At 36.1% G+C, this 26,664-nt stretch overlaps 1 protein-coding gene across 1 annotated transcript in view; it reads right to left on the reverse strand.

Annotated features, from left to right (window-relative positions):
- PTPRQ (protein tyrosine phosphatase receptor type Q) overlaps positions 1-26,664 on the reverse strand; it is a 238,901-nt gene that overhangs the window by 65,083 nt on the left and 147,154 nt on the right. Inside the window, exons 44-46 of the mRNA XM_081127762.1 lie at positions 22,323-22,646; positions 5,616-5,737; positions 1,346-1,532 (exon numbers count right to left, since the gene is read on the reverse strand). Coding sequence (XP_080983888.1) covers positions 1,346-1,532; positions 5,616-5,737; positions 22,323-22,646 — 633 coding nt within the window. The remainder of the gene's footprint in view (positions 1-1,345; positions 1,533-5,615; positions 5,738-22,322; positions 22,647-26,664) is intronic.

Consider the following 26,664-nt stretch of genomic DNA (forward strand, 5'->3'; position numbering starts at 1 on the left):
ACAGTGAGAAAAAAAGAGAATGAGATAAAATGTTATTGTGCCAACTATCATATTTTAAGTACAAAAATACATAGCTAAAATAAAGGTTAAACTGGTTCAACACACATTTTCACAACATTAGCTGTTAAACATTTTTAGGATACATAAGAATTACTTAGTATATATTCTTTTTACAAGAGATGTTTCTCAAAAATAAGATCAGGATTAAAGTTGCACAAGTGGAAGAATTCTTTAAATGCGGGAAAGAACTTCCTAGTCTCCAAATACATTTGGTTTTACATCTAAAATTTGACTTACAGATGTTCAGGAAAAGCTTATTAAACTACAATATCCTTGGAAGAGGTAAAACATTAAGATTTGCAATTAATGCTTTATGGCATGAATGTGCGTAAGTTCAGCAGCATCTTTCCTCACAGGTAGGCAGGATGAGGGAGAAGTGTAACAACTGTAAGAAAATAGATACCTGGGATATACGTGGCAGCAAATTTGAAACAAGTGGAATTTTAGGGTTCAGAGAATAAGATGCACTTTTTAATTTAGAACCATAACAACAAACAATACAGCAGATAACATAATGAAAAGACTAACTAAAAATTATTTTTACCTCCTCTACTTACCTTACAGATAGCAACAAATAAACTATAGCAACACATCCCTTCATGTGCTCTTTCCAAAGACATATCTGGTGGCAAAGAACATCAGGAGTCTGCAGGAGGATGGGGCAAGCGAGCTCTGGGAAGCTGACTTTCCACATTTAATTCTTATTGGTTACAATCTTATTATTCATTCAGACCCTGTTCATAGGAACTTGAGGAAATCTGTATGGATTCTGACATTTATCAAGTAGATTATATAATAAAACATGTCACTTAACTAAGTGAAGAAAACAGATATGGTAAATGCGATTGGATTCTAATTTTGACTTCCAGATTATTTAATAATAGAGTATTATCACTTTAATGTACATTCAAATCATGAGACAGAATAACTAAAATGGAGTTTTAGGTGAAGCATTTTTGGCTACAGACAACTGGGAAAATCATCTCTTCAGCAAGGTAACTATTTCTGAAACACTGTGTGTATAAATAAATAGGAACAAAAAGTATAAGTGGGTTTATTATGAACTAATTTATTTTTTTATTTACAAGGATTGGTTATTCTACATAATTCCACTTTGCCTCAAAAATAGAAAGCTTCACTTTTGTCAATCACAGTGAGTCATTGACTTTTATATTTATATGCGTTAAAAATTTTTTTGTAACATATTTTAGGGAGGGGTGTGAGAAACTGTAAGAAAGATACCTAACTAGGTCAATTTTTAGCAATGATGAAAAATATGCCTTACCTGATTCTAAAGTAGTGACAATGACTTCAGCACTCGACTTTCCTTCTACATATGCAGCACTAACGTTGCCAGTGAATGCAGTGATCACCACAGAATACCTTGTGAATATTTTTAAATCTTTAATTTCTATGGTTTTATTTTCTTCATTTGACTTGATTAAGGAAATATTAAATTCATCACTGTCTACCTATAGGAAAAAATAGCTAACAATTAAAGGAAGCAGCACTTGAGATACAAATCACTAAAATATAATAATACAAAGCTACATGTGATATATTTATCTGGTCAAGACTTAAATTAGAGTTGACCCTTGAACAACACATGTTCGAACTGTGTGGGTCCACATAGATGCAGATTTTTTCAATGAATATCTGTACTGCTTTCAATCTGTGGATAGGAGTCTACAGATGCAGAGGGCTGCCTGTTCGCATTCATCTGTGCCATTTATGTCGGGGCTTGACCATCTGAGGCTTTTGGTATCCACAGGTGGTCCTGGAACCAATCCCTGTGGACACTGAGGAATAACAAGTTTTGGCAGAGTCAAAAGTTATATGCAGATTTTCAACTGTGTAGGGGTTGGTGCCCCTAACCCCTGTGTTGTTCAAGGGTCAACTGTATTTTTTTAAAGAAATTGTCCTGGGAAATCTAAGGTGTTACTTTAACAGTTTACGAATTAGCATTTTTTTAACAATTAAAAGTAAAAGAAAAAACAATTAATGCATCAAAAATCATCAGAATAAAGCAAAAATCATCTCTGCAGTCAATGAAATACTACTTTCTACTCCAGTTTTATAAAAGAAAGAATATAGGTTTTGGTACTCAACCATCAAAGGTTCAAATCCCAACTTAGTCACTTAATAGCTCTTATATAGCATTTGTCAAGTCATGCTCTCTGCATCTTACTTTCTGTGTATGTAAAATGGGTGATAACATGTATTTACAGTGTTTTATTGAGATTTAAAAAAAATAGATCTGAGGTATTTTGTTTTATTTAATACCCTGCTTCACAAAAAAGAAACACATTTTGTAACATAATTCAGGATATTGTTATTCATAACATAATTCATAAAGTCACTTTTCAGGTATAAAGAAGTATGTACATGTACATATACAATTTTCAGAAATACAACTTCTTTTTGAAATACACTTAGTATTTTCTGTTCTTTATAATTTTATTCCAGTTCATTTTAAAATGCTGGTCTCGATTGCAGTTTGAAAAACTCTGAACTAGCACGATGTATGATGCTGGATAAGAACTCAACTGTAGATGTCATAATTATTAAGTATGCACAGCTTAATATCCTTAGGTGTCCGAAATATAGTTGTATAATTTATTTGAACATGGTGTATCTTTGATGGACAGTCTGGACTATTCACTGGAGGAATTAAACATAGCTAAAGTTTCTACCGCTAGGGAAACTCTTTTCCTGAGATGGGCATCAGAAAATGTAAAATCCTATTTTGCATGCTCCTCTCAGGTACATGATTTTGAAACACTCTAGAACAAATTATATATATTGTTCACAGTATTAAGTTCATTGTCAACTTGACCCTCCCTGGTAACTTTGAAAGATGGCTTTTTGTTCAGTATATGGTCTTCAAATGTTCTTTTTTAAGGGCTTTCTTAACTTAATGCAATGTTCATATGAGAAACACAACAAAAGGCTGATACATAATATCAGCACTGAAAAAAGTCAAATAGATGGCTCCCACCTTAAGACAGAGCAGTGGAGGAGATGTTCCGCTGCTCTAACATGGCAGGAAAAGAAATTAGCCTAGAAATCCAATTGATGAGGTGCATATTCCTACTGGTAGAAAGTGTGTATTTAATTAGTTGTCAATATTCAAATATCACATGAACATCTGGCTTTTAAATTTTTCCTTAAGCCTAGGCTTATATTCATGATGGGTAAAACTGTCTGGAGATGAATGACAGCTGATTCCTATAACGGGGCCTGGGCCTCCAGGTCATCACTGCCCCGCCCCGTTGGCTTCATTCTGACGACTCATTTATGTTATTTGCCTGACCACAGAGCTACTTCAACTCTGATTTTGTAGAGTTGAGGTGAATTCCTCAACATTCCATAACAACTAAGTAGCTGACGTGGGATCTGCAGTCAGGTGGTTCAACAGTCTAGAACAGTCTACACTACCATAAGTTCACTGGGCATGATCACACAAAGTAAAACTAAACTATTCCAATGCCTTCCATGAAAACAACGGATAACAAATATGGAGAAGTAAAAATATGACACAGCATGCACGTGATCTAATACGTCTTAAATAATATTTAATAAAATCCAAAAAGAATGCTAGGTCTTCATATTTAGCTTGTGTAAAATTTATCTTCTTTCACTAAACCTACTCAGTCTTTGTTATTGTTAACCAGTATTTGTCCACTTACCCAGCACTGATGCCTCAGACCTTTTTGATTCATCATATCCCTTTAATCGGTTCCAAGGTTGTTTGCTCATATTATATTTGATCGCCAATTATTATTATGAAACATTTTTATTTATTTTTGAAGTGTGGTAGTTTTATATACAGTATCCGTAATTAGACTGGTTCCATTTCTCTCCTTTTTCTTTTCCACCGCTTCCTTTCCCTACTTGATAAACCAAGCCCCAGAACAAATTTAACCTGCTCTGTGAAGTCTTATCTATATCCTGTGTCTTCCATAACAGAAACCTTAATTACTTTGTTAGTTTTTATTCCAAAAAAACTGCATACCTCACACTCTATAATTAGCTATTTATATTCTAGTGTCTCCCACTACAGTATGAACTATTTGAGAACAAAATTTTGTGTGTCATCCTTGTTTTGGTAAATAGAGGCTGCTCAAGAAATATTTGTTACATAAAAAGATAAAGATAACAATGAACAAATGACTACAAAATGCATTAATTTTCAGTAGAATCATCCAGGATGATATCTGTGCCCAAATATTTTTATTGAAAGTGGTCAATTTTTGCTTAATTTGAGTCTTGTAGGAGAATACTTGTATGTCCTCATGGCTAGTATTTGGCAAAATCCAGGCTGCACCATGAGCCCTAAATTCAATGACATGTGTTCTTCCTGGGTCTGGGGGCCAATGGTTTTTTAATGTAGATAGTTATATATTAATGAAATGAGCTGCTGATAAGCTCTATAAAGAATATGACCACATCTGACTTGTTCAGTTGTACATATGCAGAACTTAGAATAATGCTGGCATGTTGGATTTACTTAAAAATTTGTATTGAATTAATGAACAGAGGAAGGACCTAAATGACTACCTGGTTCCAAGAATCCCAGGAAAACTATGAAGTGCTAGTATCTGTTCGAATTCTTGCTATCCTTGATCCAAAGTGGATTTGGTGAGTGTATATTTCAATTTGGCAAATTTTATTTGTTATTTAATGGCTGTTCCTTTTTCCTCTCACAGCACTGTCTGCTGGTCTTAGCCAAGTCTCGGTTATGTAAGAAATTATTTATCGTGTCTGTGCCTCTCTTGCCTTTATGCAAAATGAAGATAGTAATATTTACATCAAAATGTGGTTAGATAAGGCATGATAATGCAAGTGAAAAGAAAATAATAAGCTCTGATGTTATTTGGGATATATCTCTCCTAATGCTCTTCTCCCTTTTCATTTGGTATTATGAATCCTTTTTCACTGTATTTTAAACCAGTGTATTATCAATTTAACCACTTGTTTATATACACCATCTACACCCTGAAGATCAATATATAATAATAATCATGTTATTATGTTTTGCATTTATTGAGTACTTATTATGTGTCACGCAATGTTTTAAGTTCTTTAGGCATATTAACTGATTTAGTTAGTCTTCATGAAATCTCTGCACTCTAGATAATGTTATCTATTATTAATCTTTATTTTACAGATGTGGACACTGAAACACAGGTTAAGTACATTACCTAAAGTCTAATAGAGCTAGTATTAAAATACAAATAGTTTGGCTCCAAAACCTGTATTTATTTCTTTTTAATTAAATGTATTGGGGTGACAATGGTTAATAGGATTATGTAAGTTTCGAGGGTACAGTTCTGATACATCATCTGTACATTGCACTGTATACCTACCGCCCAAAGTCAAATCTTCTCTCATCATCACAGATTTGACCCCTTTACCCTCCACTACCCCCTCACCGCCCTTCATATGGTGACCACCACACTGTTGTCTGTGTCTGTGAGTTTTCTTTTTGTTTTTCTTGTCTGTCCGTGTCCACGCTCTATACAGCCTTCTGCAGAAGGCAAGACCAGCCTTACCGATTCGACATCTATCAGATAGAAGGTCGGTCCAGTAAGGACAGCAGGTTCACTCCAGCTGATGTTGATGCTAAAAGGTGATGTTGCTACCACATACACATTTTCAGGAGGACCATCTGGAGCTATACAAACAGAAAATCATTTATTATCAACACTTGAAGTAGTATTTGCTACAGTACAATAATAGGAAGATATCATGAAAAATGGATAGCCCTAATGAATGAATTATGCATTAATTTATAGCTCACAGCACCCTAAAGGTGTTGGTAACTAAAAACATGGAATTCCTTTCCAAATTACTATACGTAAAGAACTTTCACTTAAGGCATTAATGGTCATACATACATGTTTTGTTTTGTTTTGTTTTTTAATACTCACCTGAATATATTTTTCCATTGATTCTTTTAGAGAGAATGGAAGGGAGAGAGGGAAGGGGAAAGAAAGAGAAACATCGATGTAAGAGACGCACTGCTTGGCTGCCTTCCACATGTACCCTGACCGGGGCTGGGTTCAGACCCTTGACGGGGAATCAAACCCGAGACCCTTCTGTGCGCCGGCTAACACTGACCACTGAGAAACACTGGCTAGGGCCATACAGACACGGTTTTTAAACTCAAAATAATATTGAAAAGATTTACTACTGCTAAAATAAATCTTTTTTGTTTTTTATTCTAAAATAGATAGCCTAACAATGTTGTTTTAAGAAAACTTGTAAAACATATTAGACTACAGAAAAGTGAAACTAGCACAAGGTAATTAAATTCAAAATGTATTGTCAGATGAATGCAAATTGGGCTGATTTTATTGTTTTCCCTGAGGGGGTAGCATAGCAAGTAAATTATACAACTGATCCTGTTATTACAAATGTAAACACTGCTGGATTCATTGTGATTACAAACAAATTCTTTAATTTGTTCTACTTTTATTATTGTTTTCTCATCAAGAGTGCAAAACAAGGGATAATATTTTAAGGAATTGACTGATGAAACCCCTTGTGTAAGCTTTCTCTTTTTTATTAAATTTATTGGGGTGACATTGGTTAATAAGACCATATAGGTTTCAGGTGCACATTTCTATGATACATGATCTGTCTATTGCATTGTGTGCCCACCACCCACAGTCAGATTGTCTTCAGTCAGTCAGAAAAAAGCTAAGAACCATATGATTTCGCTCATATGCAGGATTTGAGTTTTCAATTTGTGAAACTGCTGGGTGTGAGAAGGGTTTCTAGAATGCCGTCATGGACACTGACCGAGGGACACAGCTGTACACGTTTTCCCCTCCTTTGTCCCTAGTCGATTCTAGAGGCATTAAAGATTGAGAAATAAGTATTTTCCAGTATTTCTAATTTTTAAATCCACATAAACAAGCATTACTGGACAAATACTATTCTATAGATCCTGAGAAGGTACAGAGAGGAAGATAAAATATTCCCTTCCTCGAATAATTTATAAAAGGGGAAAGCTGTGTGACCTTGGTCAAACAACAAAATTTCTGTATCTCAGTTTCCTTCTCATATGCATATTTTATAGCGTTTTAAAAAGAAATATGAAGATAAAACATGTGAAACTGACCAGTAGAGTGTTTGGCCCATCATTGTTAATTAATACAATATTTTATAATAAAGGCCAAAGTAAAGATAAGTCCTAATTAGAAAAAAAAATAATCAATGAGAGGGCAAAGGGCAAAGTGGTGAATACAGATGGGCCAGGAAGTCAAGGTAAAGTTGCACAGAGGAGACGGGAACTGAAGAGGCTTTGAAAGATGAGAAGGATTTTGATAATCACAGGAGCAGGTTTAGGGGCACTTCAAAGACATAAACAAAAGGATTCACAGACAGACAGAATTTTATTACTGTAGAATTGCTTTCTTTAGTAATCTTATGTTTATTATGTTATACAATGAAAGTACTACTCTAGGAAGGGGTCCAAGCACTTCACCAGATGGCCAAATGAATCCGTGGTTCAGAAAAGATTCAGAATCCCTAAATTCAAGGAATAGAGATGCCACAGAGACACCAGGGTTCGTGAAGGAATATAGCTGGGAACAAGCTTCAGATAGTAACTTGGGAGCTAAGTTAAGGAGCACTTGACTATTTTGTTAAGGAGTTTGAAGTTCATTCTTTAAACAGTGGGATGCCACTGAAGGTTTTTGAGAAAACTCAGGTAGCTACGAAAAAGGTAAGTGCTTTGAAGCATTGAGTCCATATAGGCTACTTCCAAAACACCAGGTGAGGTATGAGACCCTAAATTAGAATAGTGACAGTAGATATTGATAGGAGGATATGAAACATAGAGTCATTTAGAAAATTTAAGAATATATTAGCTTATTAGATGTGCACACAAACTGAGATAGAGGAAGTAGTAAAGGTTATCTCATGTATTACTACTGGGAGAATGCTCATACACTTCACAGCAACAGCACATTAAGGAACAGATACTGGTTTGGGGGAAGGATAATACTATGGAGGGGGATCATCGAGATGGATTCATACTCACTGAATCTGAGAAACTCATGAGAACTGAGGTGCCTACCTGGCAATTAGAAAGATGAGACTGAAACTAGGAAGACAAGATGGAAAAGGTTTGTTTGTTTAATTTCAGATAATTCCTTACAAATTGAGGTAGGATAAATATGGCAAGTATATCTGGTTCAAGTGATTCACATGTTCTGAAGAGAGCTTAAAGGTTTATTTCAATACCAGAAAGGTATTTAAGATGTTCATAATAGTAACAATCTTCAAACTATGAATGAATTATCTGTACTTAGAACATAATTTTAAGAGAGATTATGTGGGACTTAGTGGCAAACTCAGCCCATAAAAATTTTTTTTAAAATAGCATTGAAATAGTTTAATAACAATAATAAAATGTTACTATAGAGAGGTAATTTTCAACTGGTGTGCTACAAGAATTTTTTAAACATGCAATAGCTGTTTAGTCAGGGACACTGACCTCTTTTCCCTTAGATTGTCAAATAAAATAAAATAAAATAAAATAAAAGACAACAGCCAACATAACAAAGGTTATCCAGTGTGAATTAAAATTGTATTTATTTATTTTTGTTAGGTTGGCAAAAATACGGTACATGCTTTGGTGTGCTACAGAATTTTAGTAATTAGTTTATGTGTGCCATGAGATGAAAAGGGTTGAAAATCACTGCTATAGAAGAATCTAGCAAATATGTATAAGAAAGTTTCTGTGGGAAAATGCCTTTGGGATGCCAAACATATCCTTCCTACTTGTACCTCTTCTGACCCTTGGGCAATACTCTAAACACTGACTCACAGACCCAGTCCAAACGACCCAGGGAAGCATCCAGGGGAGGGAGAGAACAGAAGATGCCCCAGGATGCAGAGATTTGATGAGCTGTGAGGTGCAATAATGATGATAGAATTGGGTCCAATGACTATAGTAGAAAAACTCATGGAATCTGCATATCCTGACATCTTCAGTCTTATTACTTCTAGCTTTATGAAAACCGACTCAAATTTTAGCATAATTTGTTTAGGTTATTATACATAGCAAACAAGCGTGATGGGAGCTCTCCCACCATCAGCATAATTAATTGCTTTTGAGTGTCCTCACAACATACTGCACTCAATTTGCAAGAGTGTCAACCCTCTTCCTTTTCAAACTGGATATTCCTTAGAAATGCTATGCCCACCTCCCTAACAAACAGCAGCTCTGAATCTTTTCATTCAATAGTTAAATCAGTGGATGGGCATCAGGACCAAGTATAACATTACTGATAATTATTACATACTCTCCTCATGGAGAAACATGCTTTGAAAAATATAAAATGTTTTGTGGATTTCAATGGCCTATCTTCTGCCTTTGACCCTGTAAAAGAGAATGGGCTGCAAGCTAAGCACCAGTGTATTAGTGCCCTTGATTATTAATGTTTTAGCAAAACTTGCCTTCTAGCTCTGTAAGAGCCATTGTGGGAGAAGCAATTTTCTGACAGGCCACACATTTCAAGTGGCATAAGACAGGAAAATATTTTGGACTTTCATTCTTTTTATTTATACCAAATGTTCCGTTGGCTTTTAGATGAAATCTATGTATTCATCCAACCAACCGATATTTATTGAGCACCTTCTATGTTCCCAGCACTAAAACACAAAGCCCACAGAAGTGATCAAGGTAGGTGTGGCCTCTCCATATAGAGCGTCCAGCATGTAATGGCTCCCTTCACTCTTCTTCACTTCTACCGTTCAGTGAACACCTACTACGTGCTAGGCACTTTTGAGGTGCTGGAGGTTGAGATGAGAAACAAAGAGATGGGGATCATGAAACCTCTATTCTAGCGGAGGGAGACATAGAATATCTAAGTATAGTATAAAATTTGGATAAATATATAATATACAAGTAAAAGCTATACCATGTTAAGAACAATGAACCAGGATAAAGAGAATGGGGATGCCGACGGGAGCTGCTATGTTAAACACGGAGGCCAGGGTATGCCTCTCCAAGCAGGCGGCATTTACCAAAGGTTAGAAGGCGGTAAGGGAGCATGAGGATGTTGGAAGGAATGGTGTCACAAGATGGAAACTGGATAGTGCAAAGGCCCTGAGACAGGAGTAACAAGAACTCCAGGGAGTCAGAATGAGAGCTGGAGAGGAAATGGCCCAAGCTGTGTAGGGCCTTTGAGGCCACTGCTTAGGTCTTTGTAAGAACCGTTATCATGGGGTGTGGGGGGAGACAAATGCCATAGTTTATCATGGACTAGAATGGGCCTTTATAAATTTGGGTGCTTGGTCTCTAACTCATACCAGAAAGATGGGTCAGAATGAATTAGATCAAAAGAGGACAGGCTATGTCTAGAATCTATTTCTTTCATGTACCTTTACAGAGTATAGCAAGTCCATGGCTGTCAGGGCTACACTTTTAAAACTAAATCATTCTAACAGGCAAACAAGGTGGCGCATTAGTGTGGCCCAGACATCACAAACAGCTAACTGAGCATTTTCTGTAGCTAAGAAAGTTGACAAGATTTTTCTGTGACTATGTTTATGGCAGCTTGTGGTTGGAAATATTCCCAGGGAAATATATCCTCTCTTCTCTGCTCCATAGTCTGGATCTTTGGGGTCTCAACTAAGGAGAGGTCCAAAACCATTTCCCAAGGAAAACCTTGGCAAGTTTTGCAAATATGTCTACAGACCAGCTCAGAAAGCAGTATGATGCCTTATTCAGCTTCTAGTCTTTCATACTAAAATGTCAACCCTGTAATCGTCCCTTTAACACTAACAATCGAAGCCCTCATCAGGGAGTGTCTGCTACCCCAAGCAGAGCTAAGAGAAAATGACATTCAAAAATAATTCATGGCACGTAACAACCACTTGTACTACTAAATATTTTAAGGACTATATAGTAATCAATCACTATGAAAAGGCAAAGTATTTAGCCCCTTGCTGAGCTGCGCTTTAATGCCAGTTCTTAGAATTTTCCCAGTTTCTTTCTTTCTTTTTAGGAAACAATCACTCTAAATATTTTCATTTTCTGTAAACTTGATGAAATTGACGGTTTTGTTACAAAAGTGTTCCCTTTGTTGAATCTTTTGTGAAAACTTTCTCTTCAAATGTATTATACAATTTGTATACTTGAAGCATTAGAATATGATGGAATAGGAACTCTTAAATCTGAACTAAAAAAATAAAAGCAAAAACATACATAACTAAACTGATATATGAATATATTATATGTATATAATATACAATATATATTTCATCTGTACAAAACAATGAAAATGATTTGATTAATTCATAGATAATTTGAGAGAAATATTTAGAATACCATATGCTCATCTATTATAAAATAGCATCTAATTATTTTAGTATTTAAATATTATAGTTTTCTTGCAAGTATATAAAAATTTCAAGTTTCTTTTAGGTAACTTTCTCTTGGAATCTATCAAAATTCCAAAATACATAATAAAATATATCCAGTATTCTCTCTCTTATCACAATGTATACAGTAAATTATTTTTAGATTCACATAAGGAGAATACAAAATTATGACTGTTAACAATCAAAATAAAAGAAAGCTGATGGCAGTAAAGGTATGGGAGTTGAAATATGCCAGTTTAAAAGCTGAGTAATATATAAGCATCCTTGGGAGACTTTGTTTGTCTCCCCATAAACTGTCACATTCTGATTTAGGATTGTTTGTGAAATGAATCTAGTCAGTAATGGGCCAAGATATCACTATACCCTTTCTCTTATAAATCACAGCAATTTACTCAGCAGGAATGATCTATCCTATTCTCTCATTCCGCATAATCCAATCACTTCCTCTCACAAGCACTTTCCCCTGGTTTTCACAATAATGCATTTTCTGTAACTAACAACCATCATTTCCTGATTATCATGCTTCTATCCTTGCACAGGAATGTGGGTCTTGCGTGGGTCAGGGTCATCTTTCCCATCCATCTGTGTCCCCATGCTAAGTGTGTTAGCTGAAAGGTGAGTCTGGATAGACCATCATTTTGCCTAGTCCATATAAAAGTCTGAATGCCCCCAAGTCTGGGCCACTTTGATTAAGAACCATCAAATTTTGGTGTGTCTAATACTACACTTTCAGAATAAGCACATTCAAAGACTTATTAGTAACTTTGCCTTCTGCAGATCCCTGGAAATTTAATTTAATGATGAAAAACGTTGTAGAAAATACTCTATGGTTTTTAGTGCACCATGCTACAGTGGCTTTCCTACAAGAATAAACATAAATAAATGATTTGACAGCAACTCAAAGGACAGAAAATCTTGAGCTCTGTACACAAATGATTTAAAGTGTCTGTACATCTATTTGAATTTAAGTTCAGTTTAAAGTTTATTTAAAGGGCCTACCCTTCAGGGTATTTTAGTTTCAGAATTTGGTACACTGGACCACCAGATTTCTAGCTACTGTCACCACTAAATGGACTCTTTTCTCTCTCAGCTATACAAATATTAGTGACCTCTAGGATTGGGAGTTGGTTTCGATTCAGCACGCCTGGGAGAATTTGCTTTGAGTTTTAGAAATCTCAGGACTAAAGATGTGGCTGCGTATTTGGGTGTATTCCTTGTGTTTTATATAATTCAGGGCATCGAGGGCCCTGAAGAAGTTCAGCAATTAGATTGACCACATTTCTGCAGGCCAAGAACAGCTCAGGACATATCCCACTGCTTACAATACTGCGGTAGTCCACTGTCCTTCCTTGTATTAGATGTTTCCCTAGGGCTGAGTGATTTCACTGCCCAGTATGGAAGACTACTGTTGTATTAAATACCTCCTACTGCATGACAAGATTTTAATTTTATTATATAGTTACATTTCCCAACAGCAAGATGGTATCACGAAGGGCAAATACTATAAGCCTAAGAAACTGCTGGTTTAGTCTATTTGAAAAGTACTGATGATGATTCCTGGACATCCACAGCAATAAACTTCATTGTATGACTTTTTCTTTGATGCTTAATTAGTAGTTTTCTGACTCATTTCGGACTGCAAAAAATATATACATATACAAAATACAAAAAAATCCTGCCACTTTCAATAATAGCTATGCCAGGTAAGACTGAAACTTCTCTAATAATAGTACCACTATTTTTAGAATCAGATCACATCATATTTGGAATAGCATCCTGTTTATATAACAACTTTCTACAAGACTGGTTATCAAAATGTGATCTTCAGATCAGCAGCAACAATGTCACCTAGGAAGTTTTTAGAAAAGCAAGTTCTGAGGCCACACCCTAGCCTTACTGAATCCAAAGTCCTGGGTAGGCTCCAGCACTCTCTGTTTTAACAAGCCCCCCTGGTGATTCAAATGCCTGTGGTACAAGTTTAAGAACCGCTGCTTTACAACATCGACATACCATTTGAAAAAGCAGAGGCATTGCTCTTCAGTTTCGGTGACCAATGATTGCAACTTTTGGTAATAAAGCTGGCCGGGGGATTAAGTGACTGCTCTGTGAAGGCTGGGGAAGTGGTGGTGGAGGGCTTGGCAGCTGGTGATAAACATGGGAACGTGCATCCAGCCAACAGACACGCCACAGACTGGTCTCCTCCCACCTTCCATTTATTTTAATTCTGGATGAACTAAAAGAGGTTTCCCCCTCCCATTCACAAAGTCCCTCGAGTGATAACAGACCAAGGTGCTCCATAAGGACATAGGAAAACATCATTAGCTCCACTTGGAAGCTCTGTGTAGGAACAATTTGGAATAATTCAGATAAGGCCATCACCACATGGAGTGCTAGGGCCAGGGTAAATGTTGCTATTTTGTCTGCCCATTCATTGAATGCAGGTAAATTAAGGGTAAAATAAAGAAGAGAAGAAAAATAACAAAGTGTAGTTTAAGGTTATGTGTGTTAGGGAAAATCCCATCCAATTTATTTGGGAATGGAGATGGTTGGATCACTTACTAGAAGCTTGTATAATATCTCCAGGTCTTTCTTACTCCCAGTTGTCAAAAGATAACAATATTACATAGTGATAATCCTTAAAATGTCCTTTAACTGATTAGTTTTTAGTGCTTTTGTTGAAAAAAATATTCCATTTGTTTATGCAAATGGAATTTCAAATTATTTTTATTTTTATTCTGGAAAACTTGCCTAACAATCTGGCAAAAACTTTTGTGCCATTAAGTTTAGAGCTGAATAACCCGGCAATGGCTTTTGAAATAAATATATAGTTGAATGCTTTATTAAATACTTTAACTTGATATGCTTAGTATTATGTCCTGTAAATTAGGATTTTATCCACATAGCTTCTCTTAGTAATCATACTCAGCAGCCCAAATTTAGAGATTGTTCTTTGTTTTCTTCATGGGCTATGAACCTATTATGACCCAGCTTGCCATACAAATTCATTAAGTTTATTATCTCAGTTAATCATTTAGATACTGTTAATATGTCAACCTATTGAAACAGGCATTTATTATTTTCATTTATTGCTTAAAATCCTTCTCTATTTACTACATGCTTATTTCTTTTCTATCAGCAGTAATTCATACTTATGTTAATGAAAAGGAAAAATTAAGAAATATTAATAATATAAAATAGACTCATTTTGTGAAATAAAAGGAACTGAACTTGTCAAACATGAAAAATTTTAATTTTCACAATAACCATGCAATATTTGAAAGATAAGTTAGTGAAAAAAATGATGAAAATCTGTGTAAACTATTTTGCAATATGGATTTTGACATTGGATACTTTCACATTAAAGTCAAATGTCTTCTTCAAGTTCAAATGCCATATTCATTTAGTCTTTAATATTATGTATGAGGGTAGAAACACACATAAGACATGTTCACCTGGTCACCTCTGCTTTTAAGAGGCTCAGAGTTCCACAAAAGAGAGAGAAATAAACAATTATGACACTACATGATGAGTGCTTTAGAAACAAGTTTTGGGAGATGGAATGGAAAGAGGAATTTATAGAAGGCTGCTCTTCAGGAGAAAAAAAAAAATCAGAGATTCTGGAGCACAAAGAAGAAAGAACAAGGCATGTATGGGGAATTTAAGCAAAATCATAAAAAACCTTATGCAGCATACAAAGAAGTATGATTTTTACACAACAAGAAAATAGAAAACTGCCAAAGATTTTAAGCAGAGGGGAAAGCATGGTCATATAGGTGTATTCAAAAGCTGAGTTCAGTGGGGGTAGATAAAATGGGAACATAAAGACCATTTAGATATCTTTTGTAATGATCTAGGGGATGAATTTTAAGGGTCTGGATTTAGAGACCCTGAACAGAAAAAAGTGAATTCGAGAAGTATTTAGAAAGTAAATTCAACAGGACTCAGACATGGACTTGGGGGTGAAGATTGCTAGAAAGAATTACAAATGATTCCTAGATTGCTCATTTCAGCAGTTAGATGAATAATGGTACAACACACCGAGACAGGGCGCACACAGGAAAAGGTTTGAGGTGGGGAAGGGGCAACGGCGATATGCGGTCTGAGATGTCCGTGGAAACCTAAGTAGACGTACAAGTAACTTCAACCTATAGGTCTAGAAAAGAGAGATGTTGCTTTTTTTTATTATTTAGTTTAGAGAGAGAGAAAGGGAGAGAAAGAAGGAGAGGGAGAGAGAGGAACATGAATTTGTTATCCCACTTATTTATGCGTCCATTGGTTGATTCTTGTATGCGCCCTGACCGGGGATCCAGCCTGCAACCTTGGCATATCGGGATCTAACTAACTGAACTCCCCGGTCAGGGCATGTTGTCTTGAATTACACATTTGGGACTCTCATATAATTAACTTAGAAGACTTTCAACAGCATCTAACTAATTTCATCATGTCTAGATTATATTAATTTCCTCTAATGGCAGCAGGGTAGAGTCTATTCTAAAAATGCACCGAACCAAATAGCTGCTTTATGTCTTAGACTATATTTTTCCTATTTATTTATGGCCAAGATCTCTTCTAATCATTATATAGAAAGGATAATATCTACTTCTGTTATGACCACATTCATCACATGATAAATGCATTACACCACAAAGAAAATAATCGAATAGCTCATTAACAATTTCTTATTCTAAAAAATGTTAAGGTATACTTTGCCCTCTATTTGGTTTTTCTTCTTTTTAGATCATAAAGTTGCATTCCTTGGAATCTTCTTTGATGAGGCATGTTTTGTTGAATTTTTTTAACCTAACAGATGTTTGGGTAGTTAAAATTCCTCATGAGTACGGTATCCTGTGGTTTTCACAACCTAAGTGCTACCCCAGGAATTTTCCTTCCTTGCTGTCTTCCAGTCCTGGTGGTCCATAGGAGACGCACATTATGAGAGTCCCAATTCATTCCGTACTAATTTCACACCCAGACTCTTTTAAAGTTGTACATTTCCTCAACATTGTAAGTACCTACTGTGTACCACAGAGATACTTAGCAGCTTTCCAGCCTATAGTCCTCCCCCAGCACAACTCAAATTGCTTTTGAGTATGGGGATAATCAGAAAAATAAGAGATTAGTAAAATGATCTGCAAGATTTTAATGTTTCAAGTTAGATATTTCTCCATTTGTAATTTTTGTGCTTGTTTGTATCTATATAGACTCAGCATGAAGTAGAGAGTTATGGCTATTACGCAGATGACTTAAGGAGAATAGCAATTTGGCTTCAATTGTCTAGATGAATATGTGGGAGAGAGAAATGTTAGCTTGTGTTGGCTGAATATTGTTTTCTTTACTCACCCTAGTGTACAGTGGTAGATCAGATTCAGAAAGTAACCCAATTTAATTCTCGGCTTGCATTCTAACTCTGCTGCCTGGATAATTTTTTTTTTTAATGTATTTATTCATGTAGTCATTCATTTAGCAAATATATTTTTTAAAAATATATCTTTAGTGATTTCAGAGAGAAGAAAGAAGAGGGGGAGAGAGAGAGACAGAAACATCAATGATGAGAGAGTCATTGATCGAGCCCACAACCCGGGCATGTGCCCTGACCGGGAATCAAACCCTGATCGCCTGGATCCCAGGTGGACGCTCAGACGCTGAGCCACACCTGGCCGGGCTGCTCCCTGGATCTTTAATTTGGGTTTTCTTCTTTACTAGCTCACAGGGAGTAAATACAACATATTTTCTAATTTTACAAGCCATTGTAGAACATTTAAAAATAATATTTATTATACAAACTGAGTTGTCTTTTATTCAAGTTACTCAAAGTGAATAATTTGATTTCAAACTAGCCATCAATTGCTAGCTCCTTATCAAGAAGTTCCAGGTTTTGATAAGAGGTTCTATTCTGCTAAGAGCTTGGACCTAACAGGATGTCATTAGCATAAAATACACATATCTGAAATAGTAATTTTGTGCTAATTTATATTGTAGCTTTGTCTTTTCTATTATTCAAATAAGTTGTTCACTTTCATAATTTTATCTTCTCATATATTACTAAACAACATTTTTAAAAAATCAAAGATAGATAGATAATACAAAACTTACTAATTTTCTCCTTCCAGATTATTTTTTATGTTTGCAAAATGTCTACACTTTCCGTGTGTTTGGTCTGCAGAATCAACATCTAAGCATTACTTACTTTTAATTTTAAAGCAATTACTGCTTTCAAGATTTTTGTTGCTTGACTGTTCTAATTTCTTTTATTCTTATACAATATGTTAGTTCACCATATATATTATTTTGTAATAATATATGTAGTGTCTTTTATACCAAATGTAATATCAGATGATCTCTACTTGGCCTAATATAATAAAACTTTTTTTTACTGTACTATTATAAAATTCAAATATTATGTTTAGAAAAATGTCTCCTCAATTCCTGAAACTAAAAGAACAACCAACTCATTCTCCGGACTTTCACAATTAACATAACTTACTATTCCCACTGATATACGAACACATATATGAAAAGCTAGTAGGTTTGAAAACACTAAGAAAAGTTATATGTATTATTACAAATTCTGAAATCCAGGGTGGGGCAAAAGTAGATTTACAATTTTGAGTACACAAAACAGTTTAGTCTTATATTATTATTTATTAATTATTGTATTATTTTCTATACAAACACTTGTAAACCTACTTTTGCCCCATTCTGTATATAAATATCTTCAATTTTCTCTTTTAATCACAGTAGAATAAAGGCAAATGCCCATGTATCCTCTGAAAATTAAAAAATTTTTTTTTCTATTTTATTGATAAACAGCAAAGTAGAAAATCATCTCTCAAAGATAAAGAAATGAAACAAGGGATAGGGGTGGCATAGAAAATCTAATTAAGTAAAGATAGACATTTTATGCTCGAATATTCTGTGATGGTAAATTAAAACTGTGGCAATGAGATTCTAGACCCAGAGAGAAAAAAAGGACCAGGTAAAAGAAAGATGACCTGGTCCCCCATGAGAAAGGCCCTCTGCAAATTAGTCATCAAGTGAAGCCCTGGAAACTGGGGTGAGGAGACACCAAGATTACTCTCTGTACTGAACCAAGAACAAACACACATACAAATCACCAGTGACCAAGAGAGACATCCTGGTAACGCTAGGAAAATAAGGGTGTGGGGTTTTTTTAAACTCACATTGATTGTGAAATATTTGAAATATTTTCCCATTATTCCTTTAAATCAGAGTGGGCAAAATAGAGTAGTAGGGAATAGAAAATAGCCACATTCTAGTGAGTGGGCCACAGATCTTAAAGGAGGCAGGAATGGGAGGGACCTGTATGGAAGGAATGGCAGTCAAGGGGAAAAACTCCCAAATTTTCAGATTAAGAACATGGGATTCTTTAAAAATCCAATTTCCCAGTTTCATTTACCAGATTCTGAACTGATCATGTTATATGTTGAGTTATGCTAACTGAACATTTTCTCTCATAGTGTCTGGAGTGCCTGAAGAGACGGTGCATTCAGGAAGTCTGCCTCCTCATTCAGAGTAGCAGGTTGATGCAGGTGCTACCCAAGTGAGATGCTTGTAAGGAACAGGGAGGAAACCCTTAGCGGCAACAGACAAATAGACGCAAGGTCTATTTAACAAAAGATTAAAAATTAGCTGCCCACGGGCTAGATCTAGGCTACTGATGTGCTTGGTTTGAGCAATTAAATGTTTTAAAATTAAAATAAAAACTGTCACAAACAAGAAATTTAGTGTTTTCACATTTTAAAAACTCTAAGTTCCCTGTTGAAAACATCAGAATTCCTAATAGCACGGCCTGTCTATAGGAGAGTTATCGGCCAGAGGTGAGTGGTGGCTGCCCCTTTAGACGGTGCATTCTCTGTTAATTTGCCATGGTTGCCACCACTCCCAATTGCCTTATATCAGCTTGCTTCTTTCATTATGGTACCTGTCTGACCCTTTCAAGTAACTGCCAGTTGCCCCTGGGACTTTAAAGTTTATTCATTTAGCCAATGTCCCATTTTTCTATCAAATCTGCACTTAGGATTTTATTTATTCTTACTGGCTGAAGCATCTAAGATCCCTAGCTTTACTGATCTGGAATCATTTAGGGAGAGGTATGAACTATAAAAAAGCTGGTCATGGGAAGATGAAGGTAAAAGAATATTCCAATCAAAAGGAATGGAGAGTGCAAAGGTCCAAATTCTAGGAGTTTATTGTGTTGAGGCAACAGAAAAAATGTCCAGTGAGTGGAAGGTAAGAGTAAGTGGGAAAGTGGTTCTAGATGAGCTTAGAGTGATAGGTAAGAGCCAGGTCATGCAGGGCTCTTGTTAATCATGTTAAAAAATTTTACTTTTATTGACAACAATGGGAGTTCATTGGATGGCTTTTAAAAGGGGGAGTGACATCATCTGCTTTAGGTTTAAAAAGATCAGCCTGAAAGCTCAGGAGGTCAGTAGGGTTAATACAGTAGCAGTCGTGAGGATGGGACTGATATGGTAGCAATGCAAACGCGGGGATGCGGTAAGACGGCATGGCAGGGGCAGGGCTGAGGGGGAAAGGGCACTGCCTCGGTTTTCACTCCCTGCAGCCGGATGAGTAATGGTGCACTTCACTGAGGGAGGGAAGACTGGCGGACGGGAAGGTTTGGGGCTTAGATCATGCTAATTTTGAGAGGTATATTGGACACACATGCCTGGTGATATCAGTTGGTCAGGTAAATATATTGATCTCAGTTCTGAGGAGCAGTTAGAGCTGGAAATAAACACATATTTGAGAATAATCACTATATAAGTACACTTTAAAGCCATCGGACAGGCCCGGCCGGGCGTGGCTCAGCAGTTGAGCGTCGACCTAGGATCCAGGCGATCGGGGTTCGATTCCCGGTCAGGGCACATGCCCGGGTTGTGGGCTTGATCAATGACTCTCTCATCATTGATGTTTCTGTCTCTCTCTCTCCCTCTCCCTTCCTCTCTCTGAAATCAATAAAGATATATTTAAAAAAAAAAAAAAAAGCCATCGGACAGGATAAGGGCACAAGGCGGGGATCTCCTAGGGGTTGTATGTTGATAAATAAACGGGCCAGGAATAGATCTCTCGGCACTCTAAAACTCAGAGTTAAAAAAAAAGGGGGGATGAAAGGTAGGAAAAAACCCAGAAGGGCAGATTTTACAGAAACCAAAAGCCAAAGTGCTACAAAGAGGAGAGGCTGGACAATCGTGTTGAAGGCTGACTTGTCCAGATTCTGTCTCAAATACTGAATTGCATTAACAAACATCTATTGGACATTTACTATACAAACGTTATGCCAGGTGCTCTGGGAAATAGAAACAAGAGACACATTTAGTGACCTATAAAATAAAGCCTCTAGATCAAAGCTTATTTTACTGTCTATAAAAGAACTACAACAGCATCCATTTATCACTGCAAATCTGTTTGCATGTGTGTTGCTCTACAAATAGGTACCAATTTTTTTTTTTTTTTAAAGAAAATGTGATTTGGATTTAACATGGACCATAGCAAAAGTCTTGGTTAAGATAGAAGGATGGTAACATAAGGTCCCCATATTATAGAGGGCTTGTGTGGGATGGTGTTGGGATGGGTGACCTGGCGATCTAAAATTTGCTCTGAAGGGCTTGGGGCAGGAAATGCATTTCAAAGACAGTGTAGCCATTTCTCAGAGCTCTGGCTTGCAGGACTTGATTTACAACTTATTTGTTTTGCATGGAAACTATCACAATTATATGTAGATAATGTTCCAGGTAAGTAATAGAAATATTTACTTAATTATGGTTAATGTTGTCTAAACAAGCAGGGTAACAAGTTAGTTTTAAAATATTAAGCTAAAGTTGCAAGAGCAATCTTTACCTACACTTAGTGATTTCTCTGGAAAAGCCTTTAAAGAGTGTTTATTTGAATGTAAAGGTCCTAATATATTTGTAGATGGAAAAACAATTTTGAGAGATTATTTTGTGTTTCTTCTCTGTATTTTCCCCTCTTCCATTTTCAAGCCAGGAGTCAGACCCTGGGTAAGTCTTTGCTTCAGAATTTCATACAGGTGAAAAGCACACACTGAAAAGTTGCTGGAAGACAGATCTGTCTGAGCTACTCTGAGTGCGTGGTGTGTGTGTGTGTGTGTGTGTGTGCGCGCGCACGCGTGTGTGTGTCTAAGCCTATAGTCACTGAAAAGGTTGAAAAGCCTGGCTTCATATTCTACAGATGTGAAGGAAAAATGCAGGAATGGACAAAGGGTTCTTGAAATCAATCAGTATAGACTAATAATAGACCATGCGAGAAGACGGTAAAGCTTTGTTGCAATAGAAGACTGGTAGGACCTTCACACAACTCTGTAAATTTGAGAAAAACCCTAATAATGACAGAAAGTAAATTTCCCATTGATATTCAATTAAGTTTAAAGTAAATGTGTTACTATATGAGTTAGTTTGTGTACTAACTCAGTGATTTTTATGTTCAGAGATTTACACACAATTTAATTAAGTAGAAATCACCATATAGATATAGACTACAACAGAAATCAGTGTATGATATATAATGATATATATATGTACAAATGGATATATGTGTGATATGCTCTTATGTGTGTATACACACACACACACATACAATTTGCATGAAAGCCATCACAATTCTATATAGACAATGTTCAGAAGGAAAGAATAGAAAAATTTTTATTTACTTAATGTTTATAATGTTGTCACAGCAAGTAGGGCAGTTAGTTTTAAAATATAAAATTTAAATAGTAAGAGCAATCTTTACCTACACTTTGAGTGATTTCTATGAAAAAGTATTTAAAGAGCTTTTTCTTGAATGCAAAAATATATATACACATACAGGACAAAACTTACGGCCAGGCAGGGTTTGTGTAGATATCCAACTTGAGGCATTGCCATAGCCGGCATTGGTGCTGGCAGCCACTTGGAATCTATACCATCTAAATTTCTTTAATCCATATACTGTCTCTTCAGTTAGGTCAGCTTCATAGAGGTATTGAATTTGTTGGAATTCAATACATTCTTCAGGTTCCCATTCTCTGCATTTTTGAGCCCGAAGTTGAGTGGTAATCTTGTAATTTTGGAAGTAACCAAAGATAGTGTCAGGTCTCATCCATGTCAATGTTGCACTAGTTGACTGAACATTAGAAAAAGCAATATTTGTGGGAACACTGGGAACTAAAAATTAAAGACAAAAAAATAAAAAGTAATTGGAATTACCAAACATTTTGTAAACAGAAGTAAAAAATTAGATTTAAAAATACTTCTTATAATGTACCTAGTGGCATAATTGCCCTTAGATTAATATTAGGTGATGCTTCAGAGACCACAGGTTCAAAGGTAGAAGACAAAATAATTGTGATTATTTTTTATTCTTAATTTTGCTTCCAAATTCACTTACAATATAAACTTTTGCTTCATATACAAGCACTAGTACAAAAGAAAACTGCATGCTCATATAATCCTATGCCCTTCCCTAGGTATGGTCTGAGTTTCAATGTTCAGTTCCAAAGACAGACATTTTATATTTAAATGTCTAGACAGACACAAGTGCATCTTATATATAGTAAATGTTGATTATAAAATAATTTAAAATAAACAAGATTATTAAATGAATTAATAATTTATATAATTAGTTGATTTTTATTTTATCTTGTATACATTTAGAATTAACAAAACCCTTTCTAGAATATCATCCAGCACAGTGATATTAATATACAGACTAAGACACAGAGAAGTAGTGGAAAGTTCTAAGTTCTTTGGATTGAGCAAAAAGAAAGATGAAGTTGCTATTAACCAAGAGGCAGACAATTGTGGGGGGAGTAAACTTTGGAGAGAAAGATTAAGAATTGGTTTTTAGTACATTTACTTTGAGATGCCTATCAGATATCCAGAAGGAGATGTAAAGTAGTGTATAGATGCATTAGTCTGGAGTTCTGTAGAGAGGTCTAGACTTGAGTTAAAATTTTGGATTTCTTCTTAAATTTTCACTGAATTATCTACAGACATATTGCATGCATACTTGCCTAAATCTGGAAGAAAAAAGAAAGTCTGATGCAATGGAGAACAAGTAGGAGATTACTTAGAGCCATTGGATTCAATTGACCAGACTGAATTACTCTGTTTTCACATATTAATATTTATCATCAAATATTACTGCAGTTAAGCAAACATTAACCTTTAATGGAGCATAACAGAACAGTGATACACTACTTACAACACCCTCCCTCTTCTACCTTTAGTTATGTAGAAAAACAATTAGAGAAGAGTTACATTTTAAGAAAAATTTACCTTTGTAGAGGAAATTTTAGAATTGGCTAAAAAGTGGAATTCCCATAACTTAGTCAAACCCCTCAGCCACTAAGTTTGAATTCAGACTACTGAAGAAAAAACATGTTTTCCAAGAAATTTCAACACAGAGAAATATGACTGATTTGGGGGTTCAGGATAAGCTTTAAGAGAAAAGATGGCATGTGAGATGGAATTTCACTGATTGTAAAGGTAGAGGTTCTAGAACAGGGGGTAATGTGATCTAAACCAAGTTTGACTGTAGTGTATAATTCATGTTGGCAGGAACAAATAGAAACACTGCACAATGGCCTGGGGACCTACTTTGTCACAGGGACTTACAGATAGCTTGTCAGGCAATGGAGAGCCATCAGGTTGTTAGAATAAGGTGTTCAGAAGTATATTTTTTCAAGTCCAGTTTGGTAGTTGCAGAAGAGGAAAAGAAATTCGCAGACCATTTGATTTGTTCAGGAAAGAAGAAAACAAGATGGTAGCAATAGGAGAAAAGAAAGGTGTTAGATCGCATTTGGTGGTTGAATTCATAGAACAGGCAAATCAATCAGAAGGTCACAGAGTCAGAATTTGAAAGAAGGTTAGAGATAATCTTGGTCAACTTGTCTTTTTATGTCTGACCTTTATGTGGGTAGATGCCTCCCCAAGATTACCGACCCCTATACACTCAACTTCTTTCAGTTTTTCAACCAAACACTGATATAGATGCCGATGCGATGAAATTTTGCGGCTGTAACTAAGAATCCAAATAAGTTGACTTTAAAATAGGGAGAGACTATCCAGTTGGTCTGATTTTATAGCATGAGTCCTATAGAAGCAGAAAGTTTTCTTTGGTTTGCTATAAAAGAGAAAGTAAGATATTTTAAGCAAGAGATTAGACTCAATGCACACACAAAATTCTCCACTATCGGCTTTGTAGAAGGAGGAGACCACATAATAAAGAATTCAGGACATCTCTAGTTGCTGAGAGCAGCCCTTGGCTAAGCCAGCCAAGAAATAGTGATCTCAGTCCTACAAGTGTAAGAAACTGAATTTTGCCACAACCACATGAGCTTGAAAGAGGGCCTGAGCTCCACCGGAGAGTACAGCTGATTGACACCTTGATTTTAGCGGTGAGACTCTGAGAATCCAGACACAGTGTGCTCAGACTTTTGATCTATGGAACTGTGTGTGAATAGATCGATGTTGTTTTAAGTTACTAAGTCTGTGATAATTTGTGACATAGCAGCCCAAATGTCTATCAGTAGATGAGTGGATAAAATAGCTAGGGTACATTTACACAATGGAATACTACTCAGCTGTAAGAAGGAAGAAAACTTTACCTTTTGCAACCTGGAGAGCATTATGCTGAGTGAAATAAGCCAGTCAGAGAAAGACGAGTTCCATGATTTCACTGATATGTGGATTCTAATAACAAACTGAATTAACAAGCAAAATAGAGACAGACTCAGAGAGAGCAGGCAGACAGCTTTGGTGGGGTGTGGTGTGGGGGTGGGGGTGAAGGGATTGAGCATAAAAGAAAAAAAGAGAAGGAACTTATGGACACGAACAGCAGTGTGGTGATTGCTGGGGGGAGAGGGGTGGAAGAAGGTATAAGGGGGATAAATGGTGATGGAGAAAAAAATAAAATAAAGTAAGGACAAAAATAAAAGAAAAAGAAAACTAATATAACTTCCCTCTACAAAATAATCAATCTCGCCCAGCCAGTGCCACTCAGCGGTTGAGAGTTGACTTAGGATCCAGGAGATTGAGGTTTGATTCTGTCAGGACACATGCCGGGGTTGCGGGCTCGATCCCCAGTGGGGGGCGTGCAGGGGGCAGCCGATCAATGACTCTCTCATCATTGATGTTTCTATCTCTCTCTCTCTCTCTCTTCCTCTTTCTGAAATCAACAAAGATACATTCTTTAAAAAATTACCAATCTCTATTTATCTAGTCTTTACTTAAATATATAGAGCAAAGGGAAACTCAACATCTTGAAAGGCTTCATTTTAAAATTTATTTCCAGATAGTTCTGTTGGTTTCTTCAGCCTTCATTATTTTGAACTGATATCTACCTTCCTATAAATCCTATATCTACACTGAAAACCCACCTCAAATAAGCCTAATCCTATTTTCATCTCCACTTCACTCCAACATTTATATCAAAGATCTAGAAAGGGTTTGATTCTGCATCCATTTCTATAAAAAAAAAAAGATTGAGCAAATATATGTATGCTTGCATGTGTGTGTGTGGACATGCACACACACACAAATGCCCATTTACCTATTATATTGTGTCCCTGAAGGTCCAGATTAATGCTTGGAACAAAGGAGGCAGTTAATAAGTATTTTTTATTGTATGAACAAATGAATAAAAGGGTATAACAGGGACTTGATTTAAATGATGAGAAAAGAATTTTCTGATTAATTATAATTTGATCAGAAACTTGACAGCCTGGCCGGGCGTGGCTCAGCGGTTGAGCATCGACCTAGGATACAGGAGATTGGGGTTCGATTCCCAATCAGGGCACATGCCTGGGTTGTGGGCTTGATCCCCAATCGGGGGGCGTGCAGGAGGCAGCTGATCAATGACTCTCTCATCATTGATGTTTCCATCTCTCTCTCTCCCTCTCCTTTCCTCTCTCTGAAATCAATAAAGATATATTAAAACAAACAAAACAAACACCTGACAGACAAAATGTAGCTTCCCAGGTGAAAAACAGCAGGATATGTTAAGACAGGGAGAAGAGAGTGTGGCACTTTGGGAACACTTAAAGAAGGCTGTTGAGTGTACAAGGAGTTGGATAGATAGAAAGTTGCAGATGTAGGCCAAAATCATATAATGTTGAGCCTTCTAGACTGGATTCAAGTTTTAGTTGTATCCTAAGTGCAGTGGGGATGCTTGCGAAGTTTT

The sequence above is a fragment of the Miniopterus schreibersii genome (genome assembly GCF_964146895.1).
Source record: "Miniopterus schreibersii genome assembly, chromosome: 2".
In the NCBI taxonomy this organism is placed as follows: Eukaryota; Metazoa; Chordata; class Mammalia; order Chiroptera; family Miniopteridae; genus Miniopterus; species Miniopterus schreibersii.